The sequence below is a fragment of the Sciurus vulgaris genome, assembly GCF_902686455.1.
Source record: "Sciurus vulgaris genome assembly, chromosome: 3".
NCBI classification, from domain to species: Eukaryota; Metazoa; Chordata; class Mammalia; order Rodentia; family Sciuridae; genus Sciurus; species Sciurus vulgaris.
The window spans coordinates 174,407,109-174,424,549 of NC_136463.1; the positions used below are offsets into that span (position 1 = coordinate 174,407,109).

Consider the following 17,441-nt stretch of genomic DNA (forward strand, 5'->3'; position numbering starts at 1 on the left):
CTTGCCAGAAGAATCCTCTGTTGCCTGCTGGAAGGAGGACTGGGGTGCGTGAATGGGTCCGGTGGAGCTTCAGCTGTGCATTGTACCCTGGAGCCTAACCTGCTCGTAGCATCTGTTGCCATAACATCTTTCCCCGACATGCAGACCATTGAAAAGAATCCGGAAGATTTTTAAAAATAACGATTATAAAAAATAGATTTGATTTCTCAGCAGACAGGTAGAATCTCGCTGGGTTGTTAAAGGGCTAACCTGTGTACCAGACGGACTTCGAGCTTTAGAGGGGTTAAGTCAAAAGAAACTTACAAGTTCCCATGGTTCATACAATTCTACACTCTGAAGCTCCCCCCCACCACGCCACCCAGCAGTTTTATGGATCAAGCATCTGAGGTATAGGAAGTTTAAGGAGGGATTTATCTAATTTGCACAGATCGTGCAAATTATCTGACACCTAAGCCCTAGTTTCCTGACTGTAAATCCTGTACTTATTTCCTGCAGACTGTGGGAGTTGATTGCCTTCGAATTCTACAGATGACATAATGGTTATTCCCTAGAGGGACATGAAGCAGGGACTCATTTTCTCTGAGGCTGGACTTTGGAGTCACGGTTCCAACCTTGCACATTCTTTTCTCCTCTCTGCACTCACTCCACGGCCACCTGAAAACTCTGGCTCTGGCTGGGGCATGAGGAGCAGCTTCTCCTTCCTAGTCTTCTGCTTTTCACAGCTGTGAAGTTCAGGGAGTTGAACTGCTGAGCTTTGAGTTTGCAGCTCACTCTGCCGCCTTCAACCTCTGTTGTAAATTTTCCTCCCGGAACACGTGACGATGCATTTCTTGACTATATATCCCCAACTGCAGCAGCGGAGCTGTCAGAGTGCGAGCCGAGCACGAAAGAGGAGCGCTCTTGGACCTGACCATTCAGGAATTCAGAGGCACTGCCAGCCTTTGGTAAGTCAGCTGTGCTTCTTTGCTTCTTTGAAAGAGTACTGTTCCTAAGTACCAATGCACCAAGTTCTTTTCTTTCTGTTTCCTTTGGTCTAAGGGAATTTGCTTTGAATTTTAAAAAGTGTAAGTTCTAGAAGTGAAATGCAAACCTTTGGTTCTGCTTCATCGGTTAAAGTGTGGGACCTGATTTTTAATATTATTTATTTTCTCTGTGCTTGCTGGCATAGGGAATGTTTTAAAGAATGAAAGCAATACATACTCATTTATGAAATGCACAGAAGACGGATATATAACAGACGCTAAAAAGTGAAAGTTCTTCTTCCTTTCCCGCTGGCCCTCCAGTCCCCCGTAGCTAACCCCTGTTAACTCTTTGGTGGAACTTCCTACTGCCCTTTCTTTCATACATTTATAAACGTTTTGATATTGTGACTGCACAAACCTCCTGCTGGCCTGGTAGGAGAGCTCTAATCTGTGGCTTTCTCCCCAGACCCCGGCTGTGTGCGCCCTGCTTCAATGCTGAAGATGGAGCCTCTGAACAGCACACACCCCAGCACCGCAGCCTCCAGCAGCCCCCTCGAGTCCCACGTGCCTGGCAACGGCAGCGGCAACGGCAACGAATACTTCTACATCCTGGTTGTCATGTCCTTCTACGGCGTTTTCCTGATTGGAATCATGCTGGGTTACATGAAATCCAAGAGGCGGGAGAAGAAGTCCAGCCTCCTGCTGCTGTACAAAGATGAGGAGAGGCTCTGGGGAGAGGCCATGAAGCCGCTGCCCATGGTTTCAGGCCTGAGGTCAGTGCAGGTGCCCATGATGCTGAACATGTTGCAAGAGAGCGTGGCCCCTGCACTGTCCTGCACCCTCTGCTCCATGGAAGGGGACAGCGTGAGCTCTGAGTCTTCTTCCCCAGACGTGCATCTCACCATCCAGGAGGAGGGGGCAGATGACGAGCTGGAGGAGACTTCAGAGACGCCTCTCAACGAGAGCAGCGAAGGCTCCTCTGAGAACATCCATCGGAATTCCTAGCACCCCCGGGGATCTTGGAGGTGGCTCTGCCAGCCAGCAGCACTCTTAGAAAAAGAAAAGTCATCATCAAGTGTCTGGTTTCACTTTTGCAGTGCAGCTGCCACTTTGAACAGGCCCTCAGTAAGCCCCTGAAATAGGGTAGGGCGAGGGACAAGGCTCAGCTGGAGTACACGAGGTGCCTGCGATTGGGATCCACCACCCAAAAAGCCCCAAAGATGTGCAGTGTGGACGTTTACTTTGGGTCCGGGGTTTTAGGGTTCCTGTTCAGCTTTTGACCAGATGATGTGCTCCTCATTTTCTCACTGGATGCCCAGGGTCACTTACGCAGCATCTGCCCTTGGCTGGGGCTGCTAAATGCCTAGGGCAGGCTGAGGGACTAGTCTTGATTTGCTAATTTGCCTAGAGCTTTGTTCTTCTAGATCTAATTGGCTGTAAGTATCTCTACTATGTACCTGTGGCATTAGTTCACAGCAGGTTACACGCTGCTTCTGGAGGTCTTTGGATTAGAGGGGAAATTTTGGTGGATAGTTTCGGATAGGAGAAATGGAGATCTGAACTCAGCCTGTTTGCACAATGTAAGGAAAGAAAAAAAGCAACTTTTAAACCTGTTGGCACTAGCTGGGGTTGTAGGAGATGATCTGCTCTTTTGGTGTTTTGTCTCACCTATGACCTCGAGCTCATGACCGTCCAGCATTACAGGCTGGCATGACGCTCTTTTGGTCAGAGAGCTTCCTCAGAATCTAGCCTCCACTCTGGTCATGCAGGGGGCTCTTCCTCATCTTTCCAGAAGGAGTATTGGTGGGGTTGAACAAGGCCAAGCCGTTTCTCATTTTCCCAGCCTAGTTTTCTGAGCTGGGAGAGAACATACCGCGGGACTCACAATGTGGTATTTCGTCACGTAGCTGAGACCTAAAAGGGCATATTCAGGCAGAAATCGCACAAAGCTGGGGTCCAAGTTCTGTGCTTGCTGATCCCAAGCCCTGACGCTCATCTGCTGTGTGGTCCTGGGCATGTCTTCAAGAGGCCTGCTGCCTTCATGAGGCTCCTGAGGATGTGCAGCCCCAGGGGGCTGGGAGGATGTCTTTAGATTTCAGGACTCTGTGATAAATCCTCCGTGGCCTGGTGTGAGGAAGCTTGGACCAAATATTTCCCCTTTGGCCAGTTAGTCTGAAAAAGGATCTGCTGATTTAAAGGAGCAGTTAAGAGACTCTGAGTATGTGTAACTGGGGAATTCGGCTGATCACCAGCTAACCCTGCTGTCATTTCTCCAGGATTAAACTAAAAAGGCAGATACCACATTTTGCTCTCCACTGTTCTCTGGATGGTAGGTTGTGAACTCCCAGCTAAGGGAAAGAGAAGTCTGGAAGGAAATGCTCAGGACCACTTGTCAGTATGTATTCCTGTGGTCAGTAGCTTTGTCAGCCATTGAAGACAAGAAGGGAGCGAAGCACACCAAAGCATCAGATTTAATTCTAGTAAAAAACTTAAAAAAAAAAAAAATATATATATATATATATATACACTCTCCCTGGATTGGAGGCACAGTCATTTACTACTGTTACCATGGAAGTGTTAACAGTAATGGAGCTGGTTGATCAGTCCGCCTTGACCCAGAGCTAGAGAAAATTTGTTTGGGGAAGAAGGGCTCTCTGTTCACTTTAAAACTCAGAGTGTGGATCTACTCCAAAGGGGGCCGTTTAAGTTGAAAGAAGCCAAGTTGAGTTTGGCCTCTTGCCTGGAATCACTTGAATTCTGAAACTTCACTGCGACGGACATGTGCCTTGTCACATTTTCCATTGCTTAATCCTGAAGTTTGGTGCCAGTCTATCTGCGCCTATTAAAAAGTGATGTATATACTTCCTTTTTATTCTATTGAGTTGTATAGAATTGTCTTTTGTATTTAATGGTTTGTAATTTTCACAGTATTTTTTAATTTAAATAAACAGACACATTTTTTTTTTTCCTGGAAAGTCATCTGCTTTTTCTTTGCTTCTTCAATGTAATTCCTAGTTCCTCAGACATCACAGACATATACTTCCAGTCAACTATGAATTTCGCTCATCTTCCAAGTCAGACTCTGCTGAAGGTATCTTATTTCTGCCTGAGTCATGGGGTGAGTGAGGCATGGCTTTCCAACCTGTGATAAGCTTTGATCTGCTTTGTAATGAAAAGAAAACAGGCTGAGCACGGTCTTCCATCAACTTCTCTGAAGGTGGTGAAGCCTTTGGACTTGAATGTGTAGTGGCTTGGCAAGTGCTATTAAGATGTTGCTCCAAATCTGGTTGCAAGAAAACATTTGATTTGCATGCTGGCCTGGCACATGTCATCAACATGTGTGGCCTCAGCAGCTCAGCCTAATGGGCAGGGTGTTGCTGTGAACACAAACTTAGGAACACAATGGAGTACAAAGTCCACAAGTTGGGCTTGACTCTCTTCCAGTCTCCTCCCTGCTAAGACAGATGTCCCTTTTGGTCTTGCTGTAACTCTTCCCCACAGGCTGAAGCATGGCTAGCCTGCTGCAGCCTCTGCTTTATTGGTTGTATTTACACAGTCAGTGCTAAAGAAAACTTACCAGGACCTGTGGTCCATTTTTGAATTAAGCAGGTGGTAGAAAGTCTCCTTATTTTTATGTTTCTCAGTCCACTGTTGACTTTCTAGTTCCATTAGGCTCTCAATAATTGTGTCCCTAAAGGGGCCACCTGGCAGTGGTACAGGGAAACTAGGTTCTTCCCAAATCACCTCAAAGCTCTCAATCCACCAGTGGGTACTTTGTCCATGTAAGAAGAGATTTTTTTAAAAGATAAGAAAACCTTTCAATTTATCACAGTTCAATGTCATTTATGGTCAGGAAATAGTTAAGAAAAATTTTTTTCTTACCATGGGCGGAAGAAGAGGGAATTCTAAACTCTAATTGTCCTAAAAATATGCAGAGTACACTATGTCGTTTTAATGGAATATTTGTTTTCTTAAAAAAAGAAAGAAAGAAAAAAAAAAAACTTCTAAGGAGAACCTAAGGCCCAAGGGGTTTAGTCTGTGTGGATTTACTCATGCATGTGAAAAACTGAGCAGGGAATTTGGACCGTGCACCTAAGACATTAGAAACATATTTTAAAAGCACTTAAATGTTAAGGGGTGAGGTCAGTGGACAGTCCCGCTTGTTCCATGCTGTTCTAATTACACCTTTGTACGTCAGAGTCAGGCAGGGATGCTGTGGAGAAAAGGATTTCTTTCGTGGACAGAATCATGGGATCAAAACTATCGGGAAGGGCTGAAGTCGTGCCAAGGAATGAACACTCTTGGCTCACAGTCCTGGTTGGAAAGTGGACCCCATGGTGCCTTCGGAGCTGTGATTGGAGAGTTTGTGGTCAGACATGCACTTCCAGGGCTCAGCCATGGAAAGGTCATTTATCATCCTGTAAAACACTGTTCTAACCCTAGACGTTGTGGCACAGCAGAATGCTGAGTTTAAAAATGTCATTTAAACTCAAGGTTTAAGCAGAGCATCCATTTATGCTAAACTCTTGGCTCTGGGCTGGAGAAAATCATAGGCATCTCAGGGGCTAGGGACTGGGCTGAGGACGCACTCTGGGTTGGAGGGAGACAGGTTAGCCAGGTGTCCTGAAGGAGGGCAGGGCATGTGCAAAGAGAGGAAGGTGGCCTCAGCCCTAGTGTGCCTGGTTTTCTAAGCCAACTTCCACCGCGCGCTTTGTTGCTCTGGGGAAGCTATCCCACTCTGACCTCTCTCTTTCAACACGAGGACAACACACTGGCCTCCCTCCTTGGGGAGCTGTTCATGAAAAGAAGAGTGAAATGAGAAACACTGAGTGCTGTGTGAAAGTCGAGAAGAAGCAGCTCCAGGCTTCTCCTTTTAAAAAATGCTTCCTGGGCAGGCATCTGCAAATAAAGTCACAGAAACATCCTCTTCTGCAGACGGTTTCCTCAGGAGACTGCACTGTTCAGAAAGAGGCCATGATTTGCCAAAGGAGAAGGGTCATAAGAGAGAAAGCCACTGTCAGATTCTGCCTTTCCTCATTCATGAAGTGTTTCCTCCCACACAGGAAGGAACAGTTTGGGATGCAAGCTGTTACCATGGAGACAACCAGTCAAGGCCACTTGATTGAAGGAGGCTGGGGCCCACTGGAGCTGGATCACTAGGGTTCTTTCATGAAGTTGGGGTTTGGTTCTTGGCTCAGGTGATGAGCTTTGAGCCCAGAGCAGGGACAATGTCCCCCTTTTGTCCTGCTCACTGCTATTCTTTCTTCCTGCCCACTCCTTGCAGGTTTCAAAACAGGGCTGCCCATTCAAAGCAGGGCTAAGCTCGTGTTCTTCCATCCTTGTCCGACATTCTCTTGCTAAGAAACCTGATCAAGGAATTCTTCTCATCAATGATAACTATACTCCTTTCCCGTCCTTCATGCCTTTCCATCCCCTGTTTTCTCTTTACTCCACTTCCCTCCCTCCCTCCCTCCCTCCTTCTTTCATTTCCTCCTATTACCCCAAATAACAAAAATAATCATCGTTACAAGGCACAATCTTTATTTGGCACTTATTACAAGCCATGTGCATAATTTGTTCCATTTTTACAGTGACCCCATGCATTGAGCTTCACTCCATTCTAGGCACTTTACTAAGTGCTGGTGAGAAATGTAGCACCTGCTGACCCCCAAAGATGCCATAGACTGCATGTGGATGAAAGTCATTAAAATTAACTGTCTCTGGCTAATTGAGGGCTCTCTGGCTCTAGGAAGGATGTAAGCATACATGGTTCATGTCTTTCCATAGTTGTGGACTCTGGTGCAATTAAATATATATGATATATATATTTAATATATATATATTCATATATATCATATATATGATATGTAAGTTGAATATATATATTATATATAAGTTGAATATGTATATTCTAGGTTGACTATATATATATATACACACACACACACACATACACACGTGTGTATGTGTGTGTGTGTGTGTGTGTCTTACCTAATTTTTTTCTCTGTAACGGGGCACTTTTCTTTTGATTGTTTTCTTTAATATTCTCAAGGGAAATGTAAGGTAGTCTATAATACTATTAATCTAGATAAGAGGGTCAGGAAGTTAGTTGCTAGTCAAGTAATGAATGATCAGGATTCAGATGCAGTTTTTCTGATTTAAGCCCTGATATTCGTTTAACTACGAGGAAGCAGAGAGTATGAGACATGGAATTAGTCTTGTCCTGGACATTAGGGAACCCTGTGACATTGCATGTGTTGGTCAGCTCCTTGAGCATACCTCCTCATTAATAAAATGGAGAAAGTATCATCTTTTAATCTGCTCTCAAAACATTGTCAAATCTACATATGAAGCAGCTGGAAAATTGAAAATCTGTCTTTGATTGGAGACTGTGTTTAGACATCTCCAACATTTACCAACATTTTGTTCTCCCCTGTGACTTCATAAAATATTCAGTTTTTTAATTGCTGTCTGCCTCTTCCTCATACCACCATGGTTCCTGGCCCATGTGAACAGAGTAGAAATCATATAGGTCACTTCTGAGTTGAGTCAGCAAGAAGTCCACATATGATTCTTTGCTCACCATTCTTACCTGCATGTTACCAATGAGACTGCATATTCCAGATGGTGCAAATAACAGGAAGAGCCTGTGGCAGTCTAGAATAGTTAGTTACTTCATGGAACACAATTGCTGTGGAGAGTTGCCTCAATATGTAGCTGACTTCACATGAAGAAATAATAAATCTAAGCTGTATAAAGGTGGAGAGTTTGGTTGTTACTGCTGTAGAACCTTACCAATAGGCTTAATACAGGCTGTGGCTGTATTAGAGAGACAGAATGCTGAAAGATGTCTTCTGGATCATTTAGCCCAATCCCTATCTTTGAAGACAGGGAAATTGATGTTCACAGAAGTTAAGTGACTTGTCTTGACCACAGACATCTCTTTCAAGGCTCATCAAAGATTGCAGACTTCTACCATGTTCTCTTTTAAGCCTGCACCGTGAGTCTGTCCTGAGTAGCCCTGGGCCACTAGTACTGCCTTATGTACTTGTCCAGGAGCCTTAGTGGGAATTAGCTTCTTTTTCCCCTGGTCAAATCTGGATACTTACTGTCCTTGTTGTGGGATGGATCTGAGTGGGCAGGAGTCAACACATTTCCCAAAGTCATGTCGTAAAGCACCATGGGATTTGAATAAAGGCTGAGGAACTATAAATAGGAGGAGGGAAATATTCACACAGGATTCATTGTAATTATCTGCACAAAGTTTTTTCTCTCTCTCTCTCATTTCTGCTCAGCTCTGGCATGACAGTGGGTCATATTCTCTTGTATCCCTCGTGCAGAATGCTCCTAGGTCTAATATCCCTAAAGGGGGACTCTTGAAGACAAACATTGGAGGTTCAGCTCTTGACTGAGGATGTGGGTGATGCAGAAGCCCAAGAGCACACCTCTGACTACGAATTTTACATGCTTAGGCCTGATCTGGAAGCAGCTGATTCTCATTTTTATCTTCTTCTTCCACCCAGAATTTCTGCCAAAGAACTGGACACAATGCTTGTACAGAGATTCTGTTTTTTATTAAAAATCTCCTTTTTTACACTCTTATTACACTGTCCTCATGACTCATTACTGCTGAGTTATGGTGTCTTTTCCATAGGATTACAAACCTGTCAAGAGCCAGCACCATGTAGCACCAGGTGGTATCATTTGGTAATTAGGGTGTTTCATTTGAGCTGCCATCCTCAGGGTTCTCTATCAGCATGTTTGTTTTAAAATTTTTTTATTTGTTATCTTTAGTTATACATGACAGTAGAATGTGTTTTGACATATTATACATACATGGAATACAACTTCCCATTCTTTGATTGTATATGATGTGGAGTTACACTGGTCATGTGTTCGTATGTGAACATGGGAAAGTTATGTCCCACTCATTCTACTGTCCGCATGCTCTTTTATTCTTATTTTACATTTTCCCCTTAGATGATCTTACCCATACTTAAATCTTCAAGTATTAAGTAAATAATTATAATGAACACCTGTTTGATACATTTTGATGCTTCTTATGGGGCAGGCTCTCCTCTCATTATATTTAATTCTCACAAGAGACAGGAATTTTTAAGTCCCTTTTACAGATAAAAAGACTAAGACCTAGAAAGGTTAAGAATACTAACAGGGTCGTGAGGCTAGTTAGCAGAACTGAAATTTGAACCTGGCACTCTGGCTCCAGAGTTGATGTACCCAACCACCTGCTACGCTGTCCCTCAATCTCCAAGCCACGATCATTTGGCTCTAGCTTCCGTTTTCCTCATGAACACCAGTGCCTTTGACTATATCCATTTATGTCTATAAACTCCTCAGATTTCCTAGTCAAAACTTGAACTCATCATTACCCTAAAACCTGTCCCCAACTTATATTCTCATGATATGCTAGTCGTGGGTGTCTAAAACCTGGTGGAAGCAGTTTCCTTCCTGTACCTCAACTCAGAAGGCCTTCTCTGAAATCTCTTCCATTAACATGGTCATTATTTATCCCCAGACTTCTTTCATCAGGACCTGAGCAATGTTGACACAGGGAAAGCTTGCATGAGCAGAATTGTACTTACACCAATTACAAATAATTTAGGGTGGGAAAGATGGTGGAATGAAACAGACATCATTACCCTATATACATGTATGACTGCACAAATGGTGTGACTCTACATTGTATACAACCCAGAGAAGTGAAAAAGTTGTACTCCACTTGTGTACAGTGAATAGAAAGGCATTCTGCTGTCATGTATAACTAAATAGAACACGTTTCAAAAATTAGCATTTGGGATGGAGCATGCTAGACACTGATGTACAATAAGAAAAACTCCCTCTCTCAATGTGCTCATTTCACCCATCCTGTAAAATGAATTGAATAAGGGAGATCGATAAAGAAAATAGATTTCGTTGGAAAGGTGAAAAGGGTATGGATGGAGCAGTGGAAGGTGAAATCAAGATACAGAAGCTAGAAATACAGAGCAACTGAAATGGGTGAGGTTTTCCAGTGAGTCAAATGATAGGCAATGAAGTTGAGGGAAGAATAAAAGATGACTCTAAGGTTTTGAGTCTCCATAATCAAGAGTAGAAATGCAAATAATAAAAATGGGAAGTATTAGCCCATTTTGTATAGCAGAATACTACAGATGGGGTCATAGACATAAAGGAAATTTATTTCTTGTAGTTCTGCAGGCTGGGAAGTCCAATATCAAGGTGCCAGTGTCTGGTGAAGGCATTCTTGTGTCATGAAGTAGTGGGAGGCATCAGAAGGCGAGAAAGCAGGGGAGGGGTAGAACTCCCCTCTTTTATAACTAACCCACTCCTGAGATGAAGACCTTAGTTCATTCATGAAGGAGATGCTTTTATGACAAATTGCCTCTTAAGGGCCACCTCTTAACACTGTCACAATGGCAATTCAATTTCAACTTGGACCTTATAGGGGACGCTCAGACCGCAACAAGTAATGTAATGAATCCTGGGAAGGATTTGTTGTGTTGACTTTCGAGTTAGAGGGGTTGAAATGATACCTAGAAAGGACTTAGAAAAGCAGTATGGGAACAAAAGCTGAAGTGAGAGACAGATGTGGGAGCTGGGCACAGGAATCATGCACCTGAGAGCTGGAGTGTGGCTGAAATGGTCCGGGGTGGCTGGGGATGGAGGGGAGGATGATGCACAGTCCTTCAGAGACTGGTGACTTCTTTAGAGATTGGAAGAGAAAAAGGAGAAAGAGCAGGAGTAGTCCAACAAGTAAAATCAGGATGGCAGAATGCCCAGGAGCCAAATAAGCAGAGAGTCTGCAGATAAAGGATATGGTCAGCCATAGAGATGAGGGGCGGGTAGAGCATTCCTTTGACAGCATGAAGGTGGTTTGTACCTATAGGGCTTTGTAAAATGGTATAGCTCTCACAAGTTCAAAAGATTGATGCATGCTAAGGAATAGTCTTTGATTGTTTTCGTGACTTCTTTTTGGAAATTTGACTGTGAAAAGTGAAGTCCAATGTGGCTAATTTAGAGTTAGAACTACTCAGAGGTCTCATTCTTTCTTTCTTCCCTATCATTGCTGCTCAGTTGATCCACTGAGCAAATTTGACCTCTTTTGTTAGTATGGGGATACTTAGCTCCTTCCTGTGTGTTGCTGCAGGGACTGATATTCCCCTGGATTTACAGCAGATCACCATGAAAGATACCCAGGGAGAAAATTGTGCCAGTCAGAAGAAGTTGCATGCAGAAGAGGTGCTGCTTCAGAAAGTAGGGAGGCAAAATCAACATAACAGTCTGATTTTTAGTCAAGAGCTCATTTTTCCTTGGTGATTGAAAATTGATTGGGTGTGTGATTTTTCTATCATGGTACTTTTTTTTTAAATATAGAAAATACTATAATTAAGTCAAGATATCATTATGTCTGATTATGCTTAATTTCTGATGTTGAGAAATTGATTAAGGTATGTTTTACATATATTGGTTGTAATTCAAACTAGCCTTAAGAATCCAGGTTTCTGAATACGTGGGTAGATAAAGATTTTTCTGGTAGAGGGTAGTTGATACTGCATGATTCATGATCACTTTATGGGTCTCCACCACAATAAAAATCCAACATGAAAACAACTTACTGGTTTAAAACATAAATAAAAACAACAAACCACTTTAAAATCCTCCTTGCATTTGCAGAGTCACATACCAGTCCTACAAAGCCACAAACACAAAGTAGACCAGAAGATGGCAGAGTACAGGAGGTTGCTTTCCAGGCTGCTCCAGGGCATGAATCCAAGAAAGCAGGTTGGCAGCTTCTCAGTAAGGTGGGTGAAAAAAAAAAAAAAGGAGCTCTGGGGAATTAATACTGGACATTTGAAGCATCCCAGGGATTCAGAAGGTTGGATACAATAAAAGAAAGAAGAAATCCTCCATGACACCATCACTGCTGCTGCTTGTGTCTGCCAGAGCTGACTCTCCAGGGGAAAAATGGAGGGATAGGGGAATAAAGGAACCCACATCTGGAGGAGGTCTAAGGCATTATTACAAAAATGTCAGGGATCAAAGATACTGCCAGACTGACCCAGAAAGGGTGCTGCACAATATCCTCATGTGAGAAAGATACCATGTCTCTCCCAGTTGCCCAGGGAGAGCCCAGACAGGGCAAATCTGAGCTGGGTCCAAAAAAAGTCCTGGAAGACAATGGCCATACATCATATAGCATGCCTAGGAGACCAGGAGAAATTCAGATGAACGGGTTTTACACAGATGAGTGTGGGATATGGAAACCCACCAGCTCTCTCCTCCCCTTTGAGTCCAGTGACTCACAGGACTGGCTGGGAGGGCTGGGCCTGACCTGGAATTTAAAGTGGTGGGTGTGGGTGTTCCTGAACTTGAGGACTGAACCCAGGAGACAAGGAAAGGCAGGGTCTGCAGGTGTCGGAGGAGTAGAAGATTGGCTCCTCCATTGCACAGGTGGAACCCAGGGGAGTCTTCTGGGGTGCAATTACCCAGAGTGGACTGACAGCTACTGGGACTGGGAGGTGCACTGATCTAAAATCTTCTGATCAATTGCCATTCAGCCAAGTACCTGGGGCCTACCTAGAACTGAACCCCACCTTCAGGAGCTCCACCTATGAGAACTCCTCTCAGAAAACTACAGCAACTCCGCCCTGAGGGTGGAGCAGGCAGCAATCTCCAACTCACTCTTACCTCACACTGCTGAGAAGGGAAACTGAGAATTTTTGAACCCCAACTGGCAACTTGACCAACAACACAAAAAGAAGAAGGATTTGACAGCCTGTGGCCAACTACTCTTCTACATACTACATACCTCAAGAAGAAATAGAAAGAAAGACATTTTGGGACAGATAACAAACAAATGTTCTCATTGACAATTTTTGACCACTGCAACAGAGACGACTTCTTAACACTTCATGGAGGATTTTTTTTCCCCTCTTCTCTCTCTTGTTTTTTTTTCCTGTTTGTGAGCTGAATGGTTTATGGATATTCATACTATTTTTTCTCATTTGTAGCATATTTTGAAGGTAATTATTTTACATGGCTCAGTCTTTTGAGGGTTATGATGTTGATGAATATATTTGGGTTTCATTTTATTTTTTTTCCCCACTTGTCTGTTTCCCTTGATTCTCTTTCCCTTTTTTCTTCTGCTAATACCTAAACTCTATTGTTCTCTCTTCCACTCTTCCTTTAATTTTTTACTTCTATTTTCTTACCTTCTCCCTCATAATCACCACATCCTACATCTTTTCTGTACTCTCCCTGTTCCCCTTTCAGAATTGCAAGCTCTTTGCAAATTTGCTGTTTTTACTGTTGGCAATAGCTTATCTGCTCATAATTCTTTTTGTTATGACAACACTATAAATTTCATAGTAGGAACTATTTGGTTTAGTGCTGTATATTGTTTTCATTGGTTGTTGATATTATTTGTCTCCTCATAAACTGAGGTGCTGGAAACTTTTAGGGACACTATGAGTTCACAGGGTAGAAATTCTACTGACTCAGATTCATACTGTTAGATGGGTAGACAGACAAACAACATGAAAAAGCAAGGGAACAATCCATCCCAAATAAACCAAAACATACCAATAATAGAACCATTGACACCACAGAGGAAGTAATGTCAGAGAGGGAATTTAGTTAAATTGATCCATGAAGTAAAAGGTGAAGTAAGGAGTAAAATCAGAGAGAAAATGAAAGAAGTGAAAGGCCACTTCAATAAGGAAATAGAGATTCTGAAAAAAGAACCAATTGGAAATCCTTGAAATGAAGGAATCAATAAACAAAATTAAAAATTCAATGGAAAGCATCATCAGGAGACTTGATCACTTGGGAGATAGAGTTTCAGGCAATGAAGACAAAATACATATCTTGAAAATAATGTTGACCATGGAGAAAAGATATTACGACACCATGGCTAGAACTTTCAGGAAATATGGAATAACATGAAAAGACAAACTTTAAGGTTTATTGAGATAGATGATGGCTCTGAAATACAAAAAGAATTCACAATCTTTTCAATGAAATAATATCAGAACATTTCCCAAACTTTAAAAATGGAATGGAAAAATCAAATATAGGAGACATGTAGGACTCCAAATACACAAAATTACAACAGACACATACTAAGGCACATTATTATGAAAATGTCTAACATATAGGATAAGGATAGTATTTTAAAGGCTACTAAGGAAAAATAACAGGTTACATTTAGAACTAAACCAATCAGGATTTTAGCTGATTTCTCCACCCATACAGTAAAAGCCAGGAGGTCTTGGAATAATATATACCAAGCCCTGAAAGGAAATGGATGCCAGCTAGGAATACCATATACAGCAAAATTAGGCTTCAGATTTGAAGATGAAATAAAAATCTTACATGATAAACAAAAGTTACAAGAATTCACAACTAAAAAGCCAGCACTATAAAACATACTCAAAATATTTCATGAAAAAGAAATGAAGAATGGAATTGAAAACCAGCAAAAGGGAGGAACTACACTAAAGGAATGGACAATCAAAGGAGAAACTAACACAAATTAAAAACCAGAAATAAATAAAAATGACAGTTAATAAAAATCATTTCTCAATAATAACATTGAGTATAAAAGGCCCAAACTCATCAATCAAAAGACATAGGCTGGCAGATTGGATTAAAAACAAGACCCAACAATATGCTATCTCCAAGAGACTCAGAGGCAAAGACAGCCACAGACTGAAGGTGAAAGGATGGGAAAAAACATATAATTCATATGGATCTGTAAACAAGCCGGGATTTCTACCCACTTATCAGATAAAGTGAGCTTCAAGCTAAGGTTAATCAGAAGGGACAAAGAAGGACAAAGAAGTCATTGTATACTTCTTAAGGGAATTATGCAACAACAAGAAAGAACAATCATAAATTTTTATGTCCCAAACAATGGAGCATCTATGTACATCAAAAAAAAAAAAAAAAAAAAAAAAAAACCCTTGTCAATATCAAGAATCAAATAGACCACAACACAACAATACTGGTTTACCTTAACATACCTCTCTAAACACAGGATAGATCTTCCAAACAAAGACTAAATAAAGAAGCTACAGAACTATAAAGCATAATTAATAATTTAGACATAATAGACATATATAGAATATTTCTTCCATCAATGACTGAATACATGTTATGGTTGGTTGTGAGGTGTCTCCCAAAAGCTCAAGTGTGAGAAAATGCAAGATGGTTTAGAGGAAAAATGGTTAGATTAGGAGAACCTTAACCAAATCAGTGAATTAGTCCCCTGATGGGATTAACTAAGTGGTAACTGAAGGCAGGTAGGGTGTGGCTGGAGGAGGTGGATCCATAGGGGACTGTCTTTGGGGTATATATTTGTATTTGGTGATTGAAGTCTCTCTCTGCTGCCTGATTACCATGTAAATTACTTCCCTCCATCACACTCTTCCATCATGATGTTCTGTCTCACCTCAAGTTCTGAGGAACAAAACCAGCTGTTTATGGATTGAGACCTCTGAAACTGTGAGCCCCCAAATAAACTTTTCCTTCTCTAAAATTGTTCCAGTTGGGTCTTTTAGTCACAGCTATGAAAAAGCTGACTAAAACAGTACACTTGCTTTTCAGTAGCACATAGATCATTTTCTGAAATAGAACATATCATAGGCCATAAGGCAACTCTTAACAAATAGAAAAAAAATAGATAATGCCTTGCATTTTATCAGATCACAATGAAATGAAATGAAGAATTAGAAAAAAATAGAAGCCACCCTAACACCTGGAGACTAAACAATACTTTATTGAACAACCAATGGATATCAGGAATGAAATTAAAACATACTTAGAGGTAAATGAGAGTAGTGACACAACATATCAAAAATCTCTAAGATAGTATGAAGGTTGTTCTAGGAGGAAAGTTTATTGCACTGAACTCATTTATTGAAAAAACAGAAAGTCACCAAATATATAACTGAATATTCCATCTCAAGGTCCTATAAAGAAGAACAAATCAACACCAAAGCAGTAGAAGATAGGAAATAATTAAAATCAGAAACAAAGTCAATGAAATTGAAGCAAAGAAAAAAAATTCAAAAAGTCAATGAAACAAAAAGTTGGTTCTTAAATAAATAAAATTGACAAATCCTTAGCCAAACTAACCAAGAGAAAGAGGGGAAAAAACTCCAAATTATTAAAATTCATGATGGAAAAGGAAATATCACCACAAATACTATTAATATACAGAAGATAATGAGACCTCTTTTGAAAATTTGTATTCTGATAAAATAGAAAATCTTAAAGACATCAACAAAGTTCTAGAACCATATGATCTACTCAAATTGAACTAGGACATAGAAAATTTAAACAGATCAATTTCAGGTAATGAAATTGAAGATTCTATCAAAAGCCGACCAACAAAGAAAAGTCCAGGACCAGACAGATTTGCAGGTAAATTCTACCAGATCTTCAAAGAAGTACTAACTCCAGTCCTCCTCAAATTATTCCATGAAATAGAAAAGGAGGGATCCCTTCCAAATGCATTCTATGAAGCTAGTATCATCCTAATATCAAAACCAGACAAAGACATCAAGGAAAGAAAACTTCAGACCAATGAACATAGTTGCAAAAATTCTTAATAAAATACTGGCAAATCACACACAAAAACATTAAAAAGATAGTGCACCATGATCAAGTAGGGTTCATACCAGGGATGAAGTTTGGTTCAATGTATGGAAATCAGTAAATATAATTCACCATATCAATAGACTTAAAGACAAGAATCACATGATTATTCAATAGATGGAGAAAAAGCATTTGACAAAATATAGAATCTATTCATGTTCAAAACACTAGAAAAACTAGGGATAGTAGGAACATACCTCAACCTTGAAAAAACTGTATATGTTAATCCCAAGGCCAACATCATTCTAAATGGAGAAAACCTGAAAGCATTCCCTCTAAAAACTGAAACAACACAGGGGTGCCTCTTTCACCACTTCTGTTCAACATTGTCCTTGAAATTCTACCCAGAGCAATTAGGCAAAAGAAAGAAATTAAGGGGATATGAATAGGTAAAGAAGAGCTCAAACTATCCTATTTGCCTATGTTGTTATCCTATATTTATAAGACCCACAAAACTCCACCAGAAAGCTTTTAGAACTCATAAGCGAATCCAGAAAAGTAGCAGGATATAAAATTAACAGCCATAAATCAATAGCATTCCTGAACAACAATGATGAGTTAGCTGAAAGAGAAATCAGGAGAACTACCCCATTCACAATAGCCTCAAACAAACAAACAAGCAAGCAAACAAACAAACAAAAACAACTTGGAAATCAATCTAACAAAAGAGGTCAAAGACCTCTACAATGAAAACTACAGAACACTAAAGGAAGAAATTGAAGAAAACCTTAGAAGATGGAAAGATATTCCATATTCTTGGATAGGAATGTCAAAATGGCCATACTTCTAAAAGTGTTATAC

At 41.0% G+C, this 17,441-nt stretch overlaps 1 protein-coding gene across 1 annotated transcript; it reads left to right on the plus strand.

Moving 5' to 3' along the window:
• The first annotated feature begins 638 nt into the window (after positions 1-638).
• On the plus strand, positions 639-3,950 carry KCNE4 (potassium voltage-gated channel subfamily E regulatory subunit 4). Its single transcript, XM_079135558.1, has 2 exons — positions 639-944; positions 1,429-3,950. The coding sequence occupies exon 2, from the start codon at positions 1,455-1,457 to the stop codon at positions 1,965-1,967; it is 513 nt and encodes a 170-aa protein (XP_078991684.1). The 5' UTR covers positions 639-944; positions 1,429-1,454; the 3' UTR covers positions 1,968-3,950.
• Positions 3,951-17,441: the final 13,491 nt, after the last annotated feature.